The sequence below is a fragment of the Trachypithecus francoisi genome, unplaced genomic scaffold, assembly GCF_009764315.1.
Source record: "Trachypithecus francoisi isolate TF-2019V2 unplaced genomic scaffold, Tfra_2.0 Lachesis_group7, whole genome shotgun sequence".
Lineage (NCBI taxonomy): Eukaryota > Metazoa > Chordata > Mammalia > Primates > Cercopithecidae > Trachypithecus > Trachypithecus francoisi.
The window spans coordinates 98,713,261-98,732,283 of record NW_022681472.1 but is presented as its reverse complement, the minus strand read 5'-3'; the positions used below and the strand labels follow the sequence as shown (position 1 = coordinate 98,732,283).

Here is a 19,023-nt window from a genome sequence, read left to right as displayed (position 1 = left end):
TAGTGATGCTATGCTCACTCCAGATGGGGGCTCAGGTGGGGAGTGCACTGTGGTGTGCAGGCAGCACCCCGTGCTCCTCCCCTCCCTCATGGTGCCCGGGAGAGTCCGCGCCATCCTGCAGCAGGCTGTGTACAGTACAGGCATGGCTTGCACCACACAGCTGCCTGCTAGGAATGTGTCCAGCCCCTCCTTGCTCTGGCACTGCCCAGAACCTGGTTGCCCTGCCAGGAGGAGTGAGGTTCATGCAAAGTCCACCTGGTCTCCGGAGTGTGACTCTTCCCTGCTGGAATTCCTGGGAGGCTCCAGGTGGCACAGGGGGCTGGTCCCTCCATGGGGATGCCATGGCCCCTGGGGTCCATCAGACCCACCTGCAGAGAGCCCACCCCAGGGCAAATCTTCCAACGGGGTCTAAGATTGGAGGGCAAGAGGGCAGGTGCACCCTGACACTCATTCCCTTTCCACCTCTAGCCAGCCGGCCAGGACAGTCTTGGCCACGATGCCCAATCTCTAATGGGCAATGTTGCCAGGGAGCTCACTGGTGCTGCAACGCTCAAGATGGGGCTCAGGTGTGGCCTGTCACGTGGCATGGCCTTGATGGTCTCAGGGCGCCGAGGCTTTGCCTTGTGTGCCTGCCCATTTCAAATGCTTTCTTGGACCCGGGCTACTCCTACCCCACTCACCCTTTCGAGTCACCCGAAAGGGTTTTCAAAGAAGGACCATGAGTCTGAGAGGTGTTGGGTTTGTTCCTACACTGTGGGTGGGAGTGTCTAGGAAGTTCTGTAACTTGGATCTGAGATATCTGGAGTTTGCTTTGTCTCCTGTTTCAATGTTAATGTCACTATTCATAGCAATACCCCATGTCTACAAAACATTAAAAAATTAGCCAGGACTGGTGGTATGTGCCTATAGTCCAGCTACTCAGCAGGCTGAGGCGGGAGATCTCCTTGAGCTCAGGAGATCAAGGCTGCTATAAACCATGATTGTGTCACTACGCAGCCTGGGCGACAGAACAGGACCCTGTCTCTTAAAAAAAAAAAAAAAATCCGCTAGGCGAGTTGGCTCACACCTGTATTCCCAACACTTTGGGAGGCTGAGGTGGGTGCATCACAAGGTCAAGAGATCGGGACCGTCCTGGCCAACATGGAGAAACCCCGTCTCTAGTAAAAATGCAAAAATTAGCCAGGTGTGGTGGTGCGCGCCTATAGTCTCAGCTACTTGGGAGGCTGAGGCAGGAGAACTGCGGGAGGCAGAGGTTGCAGTGAGCCGAGATCACACTACCACACTCCAGCCTGGCGACGGAGAGAGACTCTGTCTCAAAATATAAATAAATAAATACATATATAAATAAAAACAAAATAAAAAAAAAGATCACTGTTGGGCCTGGATACCAGGTTTTCTGGTGGATTTAATGTCCCAGTTGTAGCTGAGTCCACTGTTCCTTCTCTTTTGCAAGCTCTGCAAGTTATGTGACCATTGTGTGCCCTGCTAGAAGCAGGGAAGGCTAGCGACCGTGTGCAGGTAGACTGGTCCCCACCAAGGAAGGCTGTCCACTCTCCCAGGAACAAGAACTCCCTGGCCACACCAAGTGTTGCGTGTCCCTCCCTGGACCTGGAGGCCACAGCTGCTGAGCTCCTGCAAGTAAGCAGCTTGATGTGACTCTGGACCTGCTTAATTCCCACAGGCCGGGGGACCTCCTCTCTCCAGGCTCTTAGCTCAGGCAAGCACATGAGGGTGAAACGGACTAAAGGTCAGTTTCTTTAGTATTGCTTCCCCAGGAACCTCCTGCGTGGCCCCAGGAAGGCAGGGCCTGTCATCAGTCACACCTGCACCCCTAAAGCCCCTGTGGGCTGAGGATGGCCACGCCCTTCTGCGGCACACGCCTCAAGCTCCCTGAAGCAGAGGTTCCTGCCATGCCTCAGCCATGGACACGCCTGGTGGAACTGTCTCACCTAAATCGCCCCGCCCTTCCTCACAGGCAGAGAAGCACACAGACAGGGTAGGTAGGGCCACAGGCCCATTACTCCAGAGCGGCCAAGCCCGGCATGGGGCTCCCCTTAGCTCTAGGGTGCAAAAGAAGCCGGACGATGCAGACGTCACCTGCACGTGGCCCTGATGTCCCTCCTGATCCTGCATGGGTACTGTCCCCACCCCTACTCACCCTACCCAGATCCAGGACCCCTCAAAAACTCTGCTACCAGCCTTTCCTTCGTACACCACCTTTACTGTGTTGCCCCAGCTCCTGAGCCCCATGGTAGACTGGCCACATGGCTGCTGGGCTTCCAGCCTTCCTAGGGCTGGCAACTGGTGGGCAAACACTCTGCCCTGCTGGAGAGCTGCCAGGCCATGCTGGGCACAGGCTAGTGGGGCTCTTGGCTCAGTTCTGATAGCAGTGCCAGGGAGGCGTAGAGTGCACACATGTGGCCCTGGGCCTGCGGCTCCCAGCACACGTAGGGAGTGTCCTCCCCCAGCTCCAGGCCACACTCCTCCAGCAAGACCCAGGCCGGTGCCCCTTCACCCCAGCTGCTCCCCAGGAGCCCGGGGGGCAGGGACATGGTGCTGCGCTCCTGCCACGGGGCACTCTGCTCCAAGAGGCTGCCCACCTGCCAAGACAGGGCAGGAGTTTGTCAGATGGGGAAACCTGGGCACCTTGGGCCTGCCCATACCATCCCTTCTCAGGTGCAACAGGGCCCCTTCCACTGGCTCAGCCCATCCTCCTGCAGCCCGAACCCTCTTACCAGCTCGAGTGGCCCAAACAGGGTCTGCGACTCCAGCGCCTCCGCCAGCAGCTCGTGCTGCGTTTCACTCAGCACTGGGAGAGTCAGGTAAGAGGGGGTTCCTGAAGGCCCATCTGGGAAAGCCCACCTCTCTCCCTCCCACTCCCCACCTACCCCCCGGGGCCGCTCACTGGTCAGTGCCCCCAGCAGGTAGACAATGGGGACGGCAAGTTCCGGCACCAGCATTCTGGATTCCAACACCAGGCACTCCAGGACAGCACCTGCTGGACCGTCCAGGGGCTCCACTGGCCCAAGGCTCGGGCCCTGCTCCAGCTGTGGGCATGGGAGGGGCAGGTGAGCCTGGCTGGCTGGGCAGGCCCTGTGTGCCCCGGGCACCCTCCCCTGCTCACCGCCTCCTCCAAGGCTCGCAGGGCCAGCTGGTCCCGCAGCACCCCCTCCAGGCCCTCCAGCAGCAGCTGGCACAGCTCTCTGTCCAAGAGCTCCAGTTCCTTGGAGATGGCCTCCACCTCTGCCCTTAGGCCCTGGAAGTCTTCAGTGAACGTCCCCTCCGCAGGGACCCCATCTGTAGGGACAGAGGAGCTGGCACTGCCTAGGTGCTTACAGGGCCCTGGAAAGCCTTGGTCAGGATAGGCAGACCCCAGGGGGCAGAAGGAGAGCCCACCAAAGTCCCCAGGGCAGTCAGGAGGGCACTGACCTGCCAAGAAGTTGGGGAGGCACCCCATCATGGAGAGGCCTGAGGGCAGCTGTGGCCAGGCGCCTACACTCCTGGAAGGCTTGTGGCCTGGGCAGGGGTATGGGAGGGCAGGGCTGGTCAGTGCAGGAGATGGTTGTCTGAGCCAGAGGGCTGAGGCCTTCCCTGGGCCGTCACAGCCCCGGTCACCACCTCCAACAATGGCAGCCCAGGGCAGGGAGGGAGGCCGGGGAGGCCCAGGGTCAGCTGTCCTGTGTCACCCCTTGTGTGTGTATGGGGGGTGCCCACCGCCTCAGGGGGCTGCCCGGCCTCCCTATGCCCTGAGAACACGAGAAGAAAGCCTCAATTGCCAAGGAAGCGTGCTTCTTCCACTGGACATCCCACGCTGGGGTCTCTCCGTTCTCACCTGTCGGGGGTGGCTGGAAGGTCCTCTGCTTCTTATCCGGGAAGAGAAGGATGTCTGCCAGCCAGGCGGGAACAGACAGGGACAGGCATGTCACCTAGATCCCAGCCTCCCCTCCCCTCCCCTCCCGGGAACTCCCCTGTCCAGCTCAGGCCCTGCTCAATCACCCACACACCAGAGCACAGGACCTCAGTCACCTGCCAGACACAGGACATTGTTCAGCCAGGGGCCCATAGCAGCCCATGCTGGCAGGTAGTTCTCCCCAGGCCTCCCTGCTTCTCTTCCAGAGCCTGGGCCCGAGACACCCCCAACTCCAGCTCACCCAAGTCAGAGTTAATAACCAGCTGGGCCACTCGGAATGCGAGGATGCTGCCCGAGGGGATGGTGACCGTCTTCTTCTGGGCCAGGTGGCCCTGGCCCTCACCCTGAGGCGTGTAGATAGGCTCAGGGCTGGGCCCTGGGCACCAGACTGGGGTGTGGGTGTGGGCTGGGTGCAGGTGTGGGCTGGGTGCTGGGGGCAGGCCGGCTGCCAGGTGACTTCGGCTCCGCAGCCAAGCGCAGGGCTGGGAGCTGCTCTGAGGGGCCTTGGTAGAGCCCAGCCCCGCTGCCTCCATCACCCGCCGCTGCATGCCCATGTGGGGCCAGGTGTGGCCTGGGGCTGGCTAATACCTGCAAGCACATGGCTCCGGGCAGGGAAAACTGGCCCGAACCCTCCCGCCTGTGGGTGCGTGTGACTTCCACCTCCTCCTGTGTCTGCAGCACCTCCGTCACCACGTACACGTTGTCCCCGCGGCTCCGCAGCTCCTGCAGGATTTTGTGCTCTGGCTGCCGCAGGTGCCTGTGGTCGGAGGAGCCGCAAGCTCACTGGGCCACAGTCCCCGAAGATGTCTTCCCCCCCTCTCACAGCCCCATGCCACTGGCGGAGGTGGTGCAGAGGGGCCCTCCAGACGTCTGTGGATGCCTGGGCACCGGCAGCCTCTCTGTGGGCTCCCCACGGGAACGGGATCCCATGGGGAAAGGTGGACTCGGGGACTCCAAGTCCAGACTCGGGGAGCAGCCCCCTCACCTGGGCCCCCATGTTCACACCACCACTTGTCCTCACAGCAGCCTGGGGCTCAGTCTGGTCCTTAGGATCCAGTCCTGGCAGCTGAGGCCCCAGATGACCCCTGCAGCTTCCTTGCCACAACCCAGTTCCAGCCACAGCGCTCCTTTGCCTTTGTGACTTTTCAGATGCCCCAAGGTTGTGACCTTCCCAAGAGCAAGGCTGGGACCGGGCACAGTGGCTCACCCTGTAATCCCAGCCCTTTGGGAGGCCGAGGCAGGAGGATTGCTTGAGACCAGGAGTTCAAGACCACCCTGGCCAAGACAGCAAAACCTCACCTCAAAAAATAATTTAAAAAATAAATAAATGATTTTTTTTTTTTTTTGAGACGGAGTCTCCCTCTGTCATCCAGGCTGGAGTGCAGTGGTGTGATCTCGGCTCACTGCAAGCTCCGCCTCCCAGGTTCACGCCATTCTCCTGCCTTGGCCTCCTGAGTAGCTGGGACTACAGGTGTCTGCCACCACGCCCGGCTAATTTTTGTGTATTTAGTAGGGACAGGGTTTCACCCTGTTCACCAGGCTGGTCTTGAACTTCTGACCTCAGGTGATCCACCTGCCTCAGCCTCCCAAAGTGCTGGGATTACAGGCGTGAGCCACCACACCCGGCTAAAAATAAATAAATAAAAGCAGGGTTGCTTGGGGTTGGTGGGGCCCTGCCCTCTTTGGGCCCACCTCTCATGGAGCAGGGTCTGCCAGGTGTTCGGGTCCACACTCAGCGAGTACACATGCATTGAGGTGCTGGAGCTGTCAGACACCGAGGCCCCGCCTGCGATCTTTGCCTGTCCTGGGGCTGACAGCTCCACGCCGCCCCGTAGCTGCCCATCCACGGCATCGTAGAAGTGGAAGGTGCTGCCACGCTGCAAATCTAAAGCAAGGCCAGACCTGAGGCCCTGCCCATCCACCCCACCTCTCCCCCGCCCCCATCAGCCCTGTCCCACAACCAGGGCAGAGGGACCTTTGGAAAAGCCCTGCCCTCTGGAAGGGAGGCCCAGAGCTAGAGCCTGCAGAGCACGGCGGGTGGCTGGCTGGACCCAGTCCGCTCCCCTCTCCCACCCAGCCTCCCTGGGGCTCTGCCTCAGCACCACGTCAGGCACCTGGCTCTGGGGCATCCGGCTCCAGGATGTCCTTGATTGACAGGTTGACACACTTATAACGGGGTTTCCAGAACCATGAGCTTGAGGGTTTCCTGACCACCAGGAAGTAGGGCTGGAAGCCAGTGGAGTTCTGCAGGCTGGTCATGGGGATGAGCTCCCCACTGTGGTCCAGCTCCTGGACCACTCTCCGGACCACCCGCTCAAAGGCTGACCCCATGCTCCTGAGGAGGGGAAACGGGTCAGGCATTGTGCCCTCCGCGGCAGGGCAGGAGGGAGTGGGAAAAGGGTCAGTGCCTGGATGCCTCCCATGATGGGGGACTCCCTCCCTCAAGAGCAGTCCTGCCCAGCTCATCCTGGGATGCTCTCGCTAGCAGAAAACTCCCTGGCCGCTCCCCAACACAGAAATAGTGTCCTCCCTGCTGTCTACGGGGCCATGAGCACCTCCAGCCCGGGACAGCGGGGCCTGATGCCCAGACCTGCTCTAACACAGAGTGCTCTGTCCGCTAGAACGGCTGCCTCTGGCTGGGAGGAAACAAGCCGGCACCTCCTGAGCAAGGCACCCGGACTCACTGTAGAACCCAGTCAGTGTGTCGCCCCATCCCAGCTGCGTCCTCCAGGGCCTTCTCTGTGTCTGGAGCTCCATGAGCCACCTGTCCAAGGCTGAGGCTTCAGGGGTCAGAGGCCTTAGCGGCCTCTGCTGGAATACGGGTCACCTGGGCCACAGTGGAGGGGCCGCGGCTGCCCCAGGAGGCCTCTGAGTGCCGGCCCTGCTGAAAGCGAAGGCTGGGCCCAGAAGGCAGCTGGGGGCGGGACCAACACCAGCCCGGACACCTGGATGGCGGACCTAGGAGTAAAGCCCAAGCCCAGGTCCAAAGGCGGGGGCCCTGGGCTGGCCAAGGGCAGCCTTCCCCGCCGCCTGGAGCTTCCCTCCCCGCAGCCTGGACCTTCCGCCCCAGTGTGCGGCGCGGAGCCTTCCGGGTGAACGCTGGGGCCGTGGGACCGTCAGGGGCGCAGCAGGGCCAGCATCCCCGACCCGGGAGCCAGCGACCGGCCCCACCCAGGAGCTCCAGCCAGGCCGGGGAGGGAGCGGGGCGCAGCTCACCGTGACCGTCGGTGCCCCGAGGGTGGCGCGTCTGGTCGCCCTGGGAGCTGTCCGGCGAGCGCAATTCCGCTGGAGGTGCCCAAACCTAAAACTGAAACTGCGACCCGACGCAGGGCCCGCCCAGGACGCCCTCCCGGAACTGTCCCGGAGAGCCCGGCCCGGCCCCCTCCCTGCCCCCTCTTCCCGCAAGCCTGCCTGGAGCATCAGCCTCGTGCGTCCCGAGGAAACTTGGCCTGGCGCCCCATCCTGCTAGGCTCAAACTTCATAGCACTTTGTGGTTTTTCTTTTTCTTTTTCTTTTTTTTTTTTTTTTTTTGAGACAGAGTCCCGCTCTGTCGCCCAGGCTGGAGTGCAGTGGCCGGATCTCAGCTCACTGCAAGCTCCGCCTCCCGGGTTCAAGCCATTCTCCTGCCTCAGCCTCCCGAGTAGCTGGGACTACAGGCGCCCGCCATCTCGCCCGGCTAATTTTTGTATTTTTTTAGTAGAGACGGGGTTTCACCCTGTTAGCCAGGATGATCTCGATCTCCTGACCTCGTGATCCACCCGTCTCGGCCTCCCAAAGTGCTGGGATTACAGGCTTGAGCCACCGCGCCTGGCCTGTGGTTTTTCTTAAAACTCTGGACCTGTGCCCGGGCGGATCACCTGAGGTCGGGAGTTCAAGATCAACCTGACCAACATGGTGAAACCCCATCTCTATTGAAAATACAAAATTAACCGGGCGAGGTGGCAGGCGCCTGTAGTCCCAGCTACTTGGGAGGCTGAGGCAGGAGAATCGCTTGAACCTGGGAGGCGGAGGTTGGAGTGAGCCGAGATCATGCCATTGTACTCCAGCCTGGGTGGCAGAGTGAGACTCTGTCTCAAAAACAAACAAACAAACAACTTTGGGCCTGTGCCAAAGGGTCTGGGCAGATCTTCCAAAGATGTACAAAATGTAGAACTTGCCCTCAAGCAAATGCAAAGATGCTCAACATACTTAGTCATCAAGGAAATGCAATTGGAATCCACAGAGAGTTACTGCACACCCACAAGGATGGTCGTGTTACTAAAGGTGAATAACCAGCACAGGGTGACATGGAGTCACTGGAACGCTGTGCAGTGCTGGTGGGAATGTCAACCCGTGTGGCCCTCTGGAATAAGCCTGGCAGCTCCTCCAAGAATCACCCTGTGACCCAGCAATTCCACTCCTAGCTCCACCCACAGGAACCGAAAGCAAAGACTCAAACAGATGCCTGTGCACCAAACTTCGCGGCAGCACCCTTGGCCATAGGACAGCGTCCTTCACCATAGCAGCAAGGTGGAAACCCCATCCATTCACTGAGGCATACAGAGACTAAACATGGCCAGTCCAGGCGCTAGAATCCAGGCCATGGAACGGCGCCCACGGGCAAAAGGAACAAGACCCTGAGGCACTGGATGACACAGACGGACCTTGGAGACATCATGCTAAGTGAAAAGCCAGGCACAAGGAGCAGATGGCGTGATCCCGCTCACATGACGTGTCCAGAATGGGCACGTCCAGAGGGCAGAAGGGAGATGGTGCTGCCGGTGTCCGGGGGAGGGGATGGGAGCGACGGTTGCTGGTTTGGGGTTTCTTTCTGGGGTGAGGAAGTGTTTTGATATTGGCCGTGGTGATGTTTGCATACCTCGGAATGTGCTAAAACCCACAGAATTGCACACTTTAAATGGATGAATTGTATGATATGGGAATTATATAATTATATGTATCATTTTAAAAATCTAGTGCCCAGTAGCAACACCCAGTCTTGGCACAGGCTCCCTCAGTGCCCTGCTGACCTAAGTCACGGTGGGCCCGGGGCGAGGGGCCTTGGGCCCGCCCCTGCACACGGTAGTCCTCACATCTGGCCCTCCCAGCCGCTCTGAGGTTGTGGATGGGGCCATTTGGGCTTGGGCCCGACTGCCAGGCCTGAACGCAGTGGGGATGAGGTGGTGCCCTGCGGGTCCCTTCTTGTGCTGTCTCCTGGCTCTTTTGCGTATTTTTTGTTGTTTGTTTTGTTTTGTATGAGGCAAGATCTCTCTGTCGCCCAGGCTGGAGAGCAGTGGCGCAATCACCACTCATGACAACTTCGACCTCCTGGGCTCAAGTGATCCTCTCTTGTCAGCCTCCTGAGTAGCTAGGACTACAGGTGCTCAGCACCACACCTGGCTAAGTTTTTATTTTTATTTATTTATTTATTGTTTTTGACACGGAGTCTCGCTCTGTCGCCCAGGCTGGAGTGCAGTGGCCGGATCTCAGCTTACTGCAAGCTCCGCCCCCCGGGTTCACGCCATTCTCCTGCCTCAGCCTCCCGAGTAGCTGGGACTACAGGCTCCTGCCACCTCGCCCGGCTAGTTTTTTGTATTTTTTAGTAGAGACGGGGTTTCACCATGTTAGCCAGGATGGTCTCGATCTCCTGACCTCGTGATCCGCCCGTCTCGGCCTCCCAAAGTGCTGGGATTACAGGCTTGAGCCACCGCGCTCGGCCTTGTTTTTGTTTTGAAACTGAGTCTCGCTCTGTCACCAGGCTGGAGTGCAGTGGCGTGATCTCAGCTCACTGCAACCTCTGCCTCCCAGGTTCAAGCGATTCTCCTGCCTCAGCCTCCCGAGTAGCTGGGACTACAGACGTGCACCACCGTGTCCGGCTAATTTTGTGTGTGTGTGTGTGTGAGTGTGTGTGTGTGTGAGAGCCGGAGTTTTGCTCTTTTTTGCCCAGACTGGAGTGCAATGGCACTATCTCAGCTCACTGCAATCTCTGCCTCCCGGGTTCAAGCAATTCTTCTGTCTCACACTCTGGAGTACCTGGGATTACAGGCGCCTGCCACCACACCCGGCTAATTTTTTTGTATTTTTAGTAGAGATGGGGTTTCACCATGTTGGCCAGGCAGGTCTCGATCTCTTGACCTTGTGATCCGCCTGCCTTGGCCTTCCAAAGTGCTGGGATTACAGGCGTGAGCCACCACACCTGGCCGTGAGTTTTTAGAATTATTTAATTTTTAGTAGAAAGGTCTCACTATGTTGCCCAGGCTGGTCTTGAACTTCTGAGCTCAAGTGATCCTCCCGCCTCAGCCTCCCAAAGTGCTGGGATTCTAGGGCTGAGCCATTACACTGGGCTTGGGTACTGTTTTGCAGACGAGGTGGGTCTAAGGTTTCATCTCAGGACACACTGCTGGGCAGAGCTGGCTTTCCTCCGTGACCCCAGCAGGCAAGGAGCCCACACACTGCTGCCCCTGGAAGCCAGCGCCCTGGGGTGTGGCAGCCTGTCCCTGCTGGGTGACAGGGCCAGCATGTGACGGGCTGTTGTGTTGCAGTCTCCATGGTGAAGATGGAACGAGCGGGGGACACAGCATCCCTGCAAGGCCACAGGTGTTGGGGGCTGTTTCTCCCTGCCCTGTCCTAGCAGCCACTCCTGAGGGGTCAAGGTCCTGGCTGGGGCAGGGTTAGGCAAGGAGGCTGCAGGCTCTTTTGCTTACCCAGATCCTGAAGCCCAACCTTGAGCCCAGCTGGAGGTGTTCAGGGCAGGGGTGTTGTGGCAGCCTGGGGCTCTGCACCCTCTACTCTTCACCACCACATTCTGCCTCTTGGTCTTTACCTCCAAGACCTCTGGGGCCACAGCAGCCCCCCACCCTGCCTGGCTGGCCTGGCCTGAGCCTCACCCTGAAGGCTCTGTCACGCTCCCTCATTCATCCAAGAAATGTGTATTAGCACCTGCTGCTAGGTGATCTTCCAGGGATCCTGGGTTCTAGCAGCAAACAAGACAGGGTCTCTGCCCTGGTAGTTTCTGAGGCCAGTACACCGAAGGGGATTTCTGATGGTGTGTGCATTGGGATGCTGCAGCCACAAATAACTGGAAATTCAGATGCCAACAGAAGGAAACGGTATCTTGTGTAATCAGAAACCCAGAACTGCTCTGTACCCCAGGCTGGACACAGGCAGGCCTGAGAGCTTTGGCTGGTGGTGGGCACCTAAAGCGGGGGTACCCAACTCTGCCTGGTGGGCTTCTAGCTCTGGTCCAGCTGGAGCCCATTAGCTGGGTGTGGGCCCAGAATCCTTGCTTATAGTGGCAGGAGACTCCAGGAGCCTGAGTAGCGACTAATGAACGCGTTTGTGCGCGTTTGCATGCACGTGCGTGTTGTGTGGGTGTTGTGCGTGTGTATGCAGTGCATGTTTGTGTGTGTGCTTATGTGCTTGTGCATGTGTGTTTGTGCGTGTGTGTATGCATGTGCGTGTGTGTATGCAGTGCGTGTTGTGGGTGTGTTTGTGCGCATGTATGCACGTGCGTGTTGTGTGCGTTTGCGCATGTGTATACACGTGCGTGTTGTATGCGTGTTTGTGCGTGTGTGTATGCATGTGCGTGTGTGTATGCATGTGCGTGTGTGTATGCAGTGCGTGTTTGTGTGCTTGTGCATGTGTGTTTGTGCGTGTGTGTATGCATGTGCGTGTGTGTATGCATGTGCGTGTGTGTATGCAGTGCGTGTTTGTGTGCTTGTGCATGTGTGTTTGTGCGTGTGTGTATGCATGTGCGTGTGTGTATGCATGTGCGTGTGTGTATGCAGTGCGTGTTTGTGTGCTTGTGCATGTGTTTGTGCGTGTGTGTATGCATGTGCGTGTGTGTATGCACGTGCGTGTTGTGTGCGTGTTTGTGCGCATGTATGCACGTGCGTGTTGTGTGCGTTTGCGCATGTGTATACACGTGCGTGTTGTATGCGTGTTTGTGAGCGTGTGCAAGCACGTGCGTGTTATGCATGTGTATGCACGTGCGTGTTGTGCGCATGTTGTGCGTGTGTGCACGCATGTGCATGTTGTGTGCGTGTTTGTGCGCGTGTGCACGCACGTGCGTGTTATGCATGTGTATGCACGTGCGTGTTGTGCGCATGTTGTGCGTGTGTGCACGCATGTGCATGTTGTGTGCGCGTTTGTGCGCGTGTGCACGCACGTGCGTGTGCGCGTTTGTGCGCGTGTGCATGCATGTGCGTGTTGTGTCCACGGGTTTATGCTCATGTAGTGCATGTACACATGCATTTACTCATGTGCTCCAGCTCGCATGTGCTCCAGCTCGTTGATGCAGGCACGCATCTGCATTTAGAAGCATGTAAGTGGGCCTTTGTGTTCCTGTGTGTGACATGTTGCTGTGTATGTTCATGTGCAGGTCAGGGTGCACAGCAGGTTTCACGCCGGTGGCTGTCCTCGGCAGGAAGATGAGCCCCTCTGGGCCTCCTCCCTCCTCCCTTCTCCCCTCTTCCCGCTTTTCTCCTTTCCTTTGCAGCAAAATTCCTGGAAAGCCCTGCGCAACCTTGCTGCCTCTAGGTCTGTGGTGCGTCAGGCCCCTCCCAGACAGCAGCGGGACGTGGCGGCCTCCTGAGTGCAGGGCGGGCCTTGCCTCCAGCAGGGTTGTGAAGAGCCCAGGCTTATTTTCTGGGAAGGCCTTGCTGCCTTGTGGGGGAATGGGGTGGAGGCGGCAGGCACCGCAGCCCCCGTGGGACTTGGTCTGAGGCCAAGCAGGCGCTGTCTGTGGGCAGGAGGGGCAGGTGAGGGCCCGGAAGGCTGAGGGGGGTGTGGCCCTCTGTGCCTGCAGGTCAACAGGCAGTGAAGTCACCTCAGCTTCCAGCTGGGCGCTGGCGAGGACAGGTGCAATGACAGCTCTGTCCACACTCAGTTCTTTAATAATAACCCCAAACAGGAAGTGCTCGAAGGAGGGCAGAGGTCAGCCTGGGAGGAAAGAGGGAGGCTGGCCCTGCCCCATCGCTCCTAGCCCCCATGCACCAGCGGGGCCAGAAGTCTTGAGGGCAGGAACTCTGCAGGGAGAGGGCAGCGCCTCCGTCGCCTGTGTCGGGGTTCATCCGTCCTCCCAGTTTACGGAAGTGGGCGAGGTGCCCTGAGCCAGGTCCACGCAGGTCCTGGGGGGCCAGAGCCTGGGGGACACCACGTCCCTTCTGCTGTGTGTGCAGAGTGAGCGGTGGGCGGCGGGCGGCGGGGCTCCAAGGAAGGGCGACCCTGGAGGCAGCTGTCTCAGAGTGCGGCTGAGGGGCCAGCTCCTCAGAGGGGGCACCTCTGCCCTGAGCAGCGTCCAGGCCCCTGGTCCTAGGAGCCGAGACAAGAGCTAGGAGGCGCGCAGAGCACGAAGGAGGGGACCAGCGAGAGAGGTGATCTCGGGGCAGGGAGGGGCACGAGGACCCCATGCCTGACGGCAACCTGGACAACCCGGCCTCTGGAACCAGCCCCACGCAGGGCGGGACTTCGGGTGCCTGCCAGACCACGTCCCGGCCTGGCAGCAGCTCCCGAGGGGGTCTGGGGTGCCAGGGAAGTCCCCACCATGTCCTGGCAGTCTCACCCGTCGCTGGCTTCTCTGCCCTGTCCTGCCCCTCTCCCACCCTCTCCTCCCCTTTTCGCCCCCGCACCCGTCCCCCTGCCCCCTCCCCCTCCCCGCCTTTCCCACTCTGCCCCACCCTGCCTCTTCATGGCTTCACCTTTCCTGGTCCTCTCATCCCCTGCTCTACACACAACCCACCCCCCCCAACCCCCCACCTCCGCCTCCAGGGCTTTGGGTGTCTGAGCCCACGTGGGGCAGATTGTGGTGATGGGGGCCTGGTGGGAGAGGGTGTTGGGTTCAGAGGCGCCCCAAGAGTGAGGAGAGGCAGGTGGCAGGAGAGCCCTGCTAAGGCCAGGGGGCCTCAGGGAAACTACCCCAGCAGCTCCTGGGCACCCCACGGCCTCCACCCTCCCCGGGGGCAGAGGGCGATGGGGTTAGGGGCCAGCCACTGCCTGCAGAGAACCCAGGCCTTGCCTCCCAGTGTTCTTCCCTGGCACGCACCCCCATCCTGTCTCCTTCTGGGGTCCCTGCCCTGAGGCCTGTCCTGTCCTCCCCAGCTCGGGGGGGAGTGTCACTCCTTGGGCAGCTTTGGGGTGGGCTTGAGGGAGGGTGACAGAAACGTCCCCACCTGGCTTCTGGCTTTCTGGGCCTCTGCCTCTCTTCACTTGACTAGAAGAAGCCGTGACTGCTGGGATCCAGGCGTTACTTTGGGGGTGGGGAGTGTTTTCCGTGCAGGCGGGGACCCCGCGCTTTGGCCAGCGCTTAATGCCCATGGAAGCCTGGCACAAAGAGATTCACACCCCCCACCCACCATGGTCCCAGAGAGCCTGATGGCAACGCCTGACCTCGGGAACAGGAGACCAGCAAAATACACTTTCTTGGTTCGGTGCGGCGGCTCACGCCTGTCATCCCAGCACTTTGGGAGCCGAGGCAGGCGGATCACATGAGGTCAGGAGTTGGAGACCAGCCTGAGCAACGTGGTGCAACCCCGTCTCTACTAAACATACAAAAATTAGCTGGGCATGGTGGCCCCTGTAATCCCCGCTACTCAGGAGGCTGAGGCAGGAGAATCGCTTGAACCTGGGAAGCAGAGGTTGCAGTGAGCCAAGATCACGACACTGCACTCCAGCTTGGGGGACAGAGCAAGAATCCATCTAAAATAAATTTTAAAAAATACACTTTCTCCCAAGGGTCCCAGCCCAGAGGGCCTGAGGGCCTTGCAGTGGAAGGTGGGTGCCACGCGCGTCTGTGACAGTGGGGAGAGTGGGATGCGGGGACCCACCGGACCTCCAGGGCTGTTTTCTCCCACCATCACTTTCTCCCTCCACAATAGAGGGCGCAGGGGGCATCATGGGGCACTAGCTGTGGCCGGCCAGATACCCGTTCCCACCTGAGTGATGCACGACTTTCCTCAATCACTTTTGCCAGCTGGAGACACCCAGCCGGCAATACCCTTGCCCTGCCTTGGTCCTCGACTTCAGGGCTGGCTCAGGCCCAGTGCCATTTCTGCCACAGAGGGCAGAGGGCCACAGTGTCACAGCCTTCTCTGTACCACGTTCGGTGGGCCCCACGCTCTTGTACTGCATCCAAGAAGAATGAGGATCTGTTGACAATCAGATAGTGAGGAGGGGCTGGGTGCAGTGGCTCAGGCCTGGGAGGCTGAGGTCAAGAGTTCGAGACCAGCCTGACCAACATGGTGAAGCTCTGTCTCTACTAAAAAAAAAAAAAAAAAAAAAAAGCCATGTGTGGTGGCATGTACCTGTAATTCCAGCTACTTAGGAGGCTGAGGCAAGAGAATCACTTGAACCTGGGACATGGAGGTTGCAGTGAGCTGAGATCATGCTACTGCACTCCAGCCTGGGTGACAGAGTGAGACTCCGTCTCAAAAAGTAAAACAAATTAAAATACAAATAAAAAAGCAGCCAGGGGTGGCAGGTGCCTATAGTCTCAGCTACTCGGGAGGCTGAAGTAGGAGAATTGGTTGAACCCAGGAGGTGGTTACGGTGAGTCGAAATTGCGCCACTGCACTCCAGCCTCTGTGACAGAGTTAGACTCTGTCTTCAAACAACCCCAAAACACCCCAATAATGAGTGAGGAGGGTGGAGAACAATTTTATTGAGCAATGGAATAGCTGTCAGCGGAGGGGATGATGCTGAGGCAGTTTCTCTCTCAATGTGGCTGAGTCCTGGGCTTTCATGGACTCAGAACAGGGGAGGGCGTGCTGATTGGTTTGTGGGCATGCAAAGAGAGGCTAAAGCAAAGACACCACTGAAAGGTGGGCATAACGGTGTAGAAAGCCAATTATGTCGGGTAGGCATATGTAAAATAGGTGAAGGGTAGGGACAAGTCAGAAGAAAGCATGCCAGACAGGAAGACAGGTTCTCAATCCAGTCTGAGATTTAACTTGTAGCTTGGCTTTCAGGCTGTCTTTGGCTTGGAGGTGGGGCTCCACCAGGGACCCACTCCTATCTGCGTAGGCGTCTGTCTGTCTCCTGCCGCTGTCACGCTATCATGAGGGCCTGGGGCCTGGCTGCAGGCAGAATCCCCACCTGGCAAGGAAGGCGACTGGAGGGGTCAGGGCTCCAGGGCCACACCCCTGAGGTGGGTGTGGCTGGGTCACTGGATGGGAGAGGCAGGGACTTCCGCAGGACAATGAGATGGGGTTGAGGGGTGGTGGGGTCCAGGGACTGGTGTTGGGGGGCGTGGGGTGCATAACTAGCCCACAATAGGCCTGACATTCTGCACATGTCCCCTGATAAAAGTGCGTTTAGCATGGCTACACTATGTCTCATTAGTCCTCCCTCCCCCAACAGAGGCTAGTGCTCGGGGCAGCCTTCTGAGATCGGGCTGGAGAGAAGTGGGGTGCTTTGGGGCCCAGGGCACACCTGGGGGAGTGTTGGGCAGGCGGAGAGCTGCCTGCGGATCCAGAGGGAAGAAGGCTGCTTAGGCTCTGGTGCAGAGAAAGCTGCTGCATAAGAAAAGAGCTGGAAGCTGGGTGTTGGGGAGGGGAGGAGAGCAGAGGGCGGCAGGATGGGGACAGAGAAGAATCTCCCATGGGGAAGGAGAGGGAGAGGCCCGCCGCAACGGACAACAGGGATGGCTTCCTCTCGGGGTTCATCTGTTTACTGGAGTCTGTGATGGGAATCCCAGCCCACTCAGACCCACCCTGGGCAGCTCCACCAGAAGGAAGGAGACGCGAGGGAGAGTGGGCGGCCAACACCTGCAGACGCTGGTGGGAGAGATGGCCACGAAGCAGCCGGCCCAGGATGTGCAGTGCACTGCCCTTCGGAACACCAGGTGGACAGCAGGTGGTGCAGGTGACTCTGCTTCCCGCCAAGGTGGGTTGTTTTCATTTTTTCTGGTTTCACACGTGCCAGAGCTTTCAGTGTAACTGCGGGGACTGGTTTTAGCAAATTAACCCTGACAGTGCTCACATCCCATTTGCAGTTTCACAACCCCAGAAAAAACACCCACACACCTTGCCCCGTCTCAGCAAGTGGCTGGGCCTCTCCCACCACCCTAGTACTCAAGAATACATCAGTTTTCACTGCGTCACAAATCACCCTAGAATGCAGTGGCTTGAGCCCATAGCCACTGATTTGCTGATAATTATGGGAGTTGGTAATTTAGGCTGTGTTCAGCTGAGATGGCTCAACTCTGGTCCCTGTGGTGCCATCTGGGTTCACTGGCTGGCAAGAGACAGTCAGCTGGCTGACATGTTGGGCAGATAACTGTTGGCAGGAGGGTCAGTGGTAGCAAACTGGAGTCTCACTCAGCTCGAGCTGCTATGCAAATCACCACAGAATCAGTGGCTTATGGCCGGGCGCAGTGGCTCACGCCTGTACTGCCAGCACTTTGGGAGGTCGAGGCAGGTGAATCACCTGAGGTCTGGAGTTCAAGACCAGCCTGGCCCACATGGTGAAACCCCATCTCTACTAAAAGTATAAAAATTAGCCAGGCACGGTGGCAGGTGCCTGTAGTCCCAGCTACTCAAGAGGCTGAGGCACGAGAATTGCTTGAACCGGAGGCAGAGGTTGAGTGAGCTGAGATCACGCCATTGCAGTCCAGTCTGGGTGATGAGAGCAAAGCTCCATCTCAAAAAAAAAAAAAAAAATCAGTGCCTTAGATAGTGAATATTTCTCATAATTCTGAAGGCTGAAAGTCTGAGAGCAAAGTGCCAGGCTGGCTGGGTTGTTGGTGAGGGTCCACTTCCTGGTTTCAATGGGATGGGAATTCAGCACGACTTGTTTCACAAGATACAGGTCACAAAGAGCCCACTGAGACAGCAGGCTGCGGGAAAGGAGCCAGCCCAAGCCCATCAACACCAGGATGGTGATGAACGTGACCTCTATTCGTCCTCACAGCTCACTATGCCCTATTTGCCACACGTTAGCATACTACAGGAACGTCCCCCCGGCACCGTGATGGTTTACAAACGCCAGGGGTCTTCTGCAAGTTACTCTATATGGTCTGAAAGGGGAGGACAATCCGTTCCAGGAATTCCCCACCCCTTTCCTGGAAAACTCATGAGTAATCCCCTGCTGGTTTAGCACATAATCAAGAAATAATCATAACATGAGTCAGTCAAGCAGCCCAGGCTGCTACTCTGCTATCGAGAGTCACCCATTTATTCCTTTTACTGTTTTTTGAGACGGAGTCTCACTCTGTTGCCAGGCTGTGGTGCAGTGGCACGATCTTAGCTCACTGCAACCTCTGCCTCCTGGGTTCAAGTGATTCTCCTTCCTCAGCCTCCGAAGTAACTGGGATTACAGGCGCCCGCCACCACGCCCGGCTAATTTTTGTATGCTTAGTAGAGACGGTGTTTCACCACGTTGGCCAGGCTGGTCTCGATCTCTTGACCTTGTGATCGGCCCATTTTGGCCTCCTCCCAAAGTGCTGGGATTACAGGTGTGAGCCACCTCACCTGGCCCTCCTTTACTTTCTTAATAAACTTGCTTTCATTTTCCTCTACAGGCTTGCTCTGAAATTCTTTCCTGTGGCCGGGTGCTGTGGCTCATGCCTGTAATCCCAGCACCTTGCGAGGCCAGGGCAGGCGGATCATAAGGTCAGGAGTTTGAAACCAGCCTGACCAACATGGTGAAACCCTGTCTCTACTAAAAACACACAAACTAGCCAGGTGTGGTAGCGTGCGCCTGTAGTCCAGGCTACTCTGGAGGCTGAGGCAAGAGAATCACTTGAACCCAGGAAGCGGAGGTTGCAGTGAGCCCAGATTGTGCCACTGCACTCCAGCCTGGGTAACAAGGGCAAAACTCCAGCTCAAAAAAAAAAAAAATTCTTTCCTGTGTGAAGCCAAGAACCCGTGTGGCCTCCCGGGCTGAGCCCCAATTTGGGGATTTGCCCTGTGACACGCAGACACACAGTCAGCTGTCTTCTTTTCTTTTCTTTCTTTCTCTTTCTCTCTTGCTTTCTTTTTTTGCGACAGGATCTTGCTTGGTTACCCAGGCTGGAGTGCAGTGGTGCGATCATAGCTCATTGCAGCCTCAACCTCCTGAGCTTAACCAATCCCCCCACCTCTGCCTCACTAGTAGCTGGGACTACAGGCACGCACCACCATGCCCAGCTGACTTTTGGT

At 58.2% G+C, this 19,023-nt stretch overlaps 2 protein-coding genes across 5 annotated transcripts in view; one reads left to right on the top strand and one right to left on the bottom strand.

Moving 5' to 3' along the window:
• Positions 1–2,200: 2,200 nt before the first annotated feature.
• Positions 2,201–7,276, bottom strand: GSDMD (gasdermin D). Of its 2 annotated transcripts, none has more exons than XM_033202323.1 (11): positions 7,127–7,276; positions 6,025–6,245; positions 5,603–5,795; positions 4,499–4,667; positions 4,152–4,254; positions 3,833–3,886; positions 3,430–3,516; positions 3,125–3,297; positions 2,906–3,047; positions 2,736–2,836; positions 2,201–2,600 (listed from the first exon to the last, which is right to left on the bottom strand). In XM_033202323.1, the coding sequence occupies exons 2-11, from the start codon at positions 6,239–6,241 to the stop codon at positions 2,358–2,360; spliced, it is 1,482 nt and encodes a 493-aa protein (XP_033058214.1). In that variant the 5' UTR covers positions 6,242–6,245; positions 7,127–7,276; the 3' UTR covers positions 2,201–2,357. The 2 variants fall into 2 exon arrangements, with proteins under 2 accessions (XP_033058214.1, XP_033058215.1); XM_033202324.1 differs by having other exon boundaries at positions 2,736–2,809.
• Positions 7,277–15,762: 8,486 nt separating this feature from the next.
• Positions 15,763–19,023, top strand: part of ZC3H3 (zinc finger CCCH-type containing 3) — a 113,816-nt gene continuing 110,555 nt past the window's right edge. For 2 of the 3 annotated variants that reach the window (XM_033203724.1, XM_033203723.1), the window contains exons 1-2: positions 15,763–16,031; positions 16,581–16,768. The gene's annotated coding sequence lies outside the window, so the exon portion shown is untranslated. The remainder of the gene's footprint in view (positions 16,032–16,580; positions 16,769–19,023) is intronic. The other variant, XM_033203725.1, reaches the window with a different exon arrangement.

Coding starts and splice junctions, on each gene's coding strand:
- GSDMD (XM_033202323.1), bottom strand. CDS start 6,241: ATGGGGTCAGCCTTTGAGCGGGTGGTCCGGAGAGTGGTCCAGGAGCTG. Junction 2,837..2,905: donor CCTGCTGGGGGCACTGACCA/GTGAGCGGCCCC, acceptor ATGGGCCTTCAG/GAACCCCCTCTTACCTGACT. Junction 2,601..2,735: donor TGTTTGGGCCACTCGAGCTG/GTAAGAGGGTTC, acceptor CTGTCTTGGCAG/GTGGGCAGCCTCTTGGAGCA.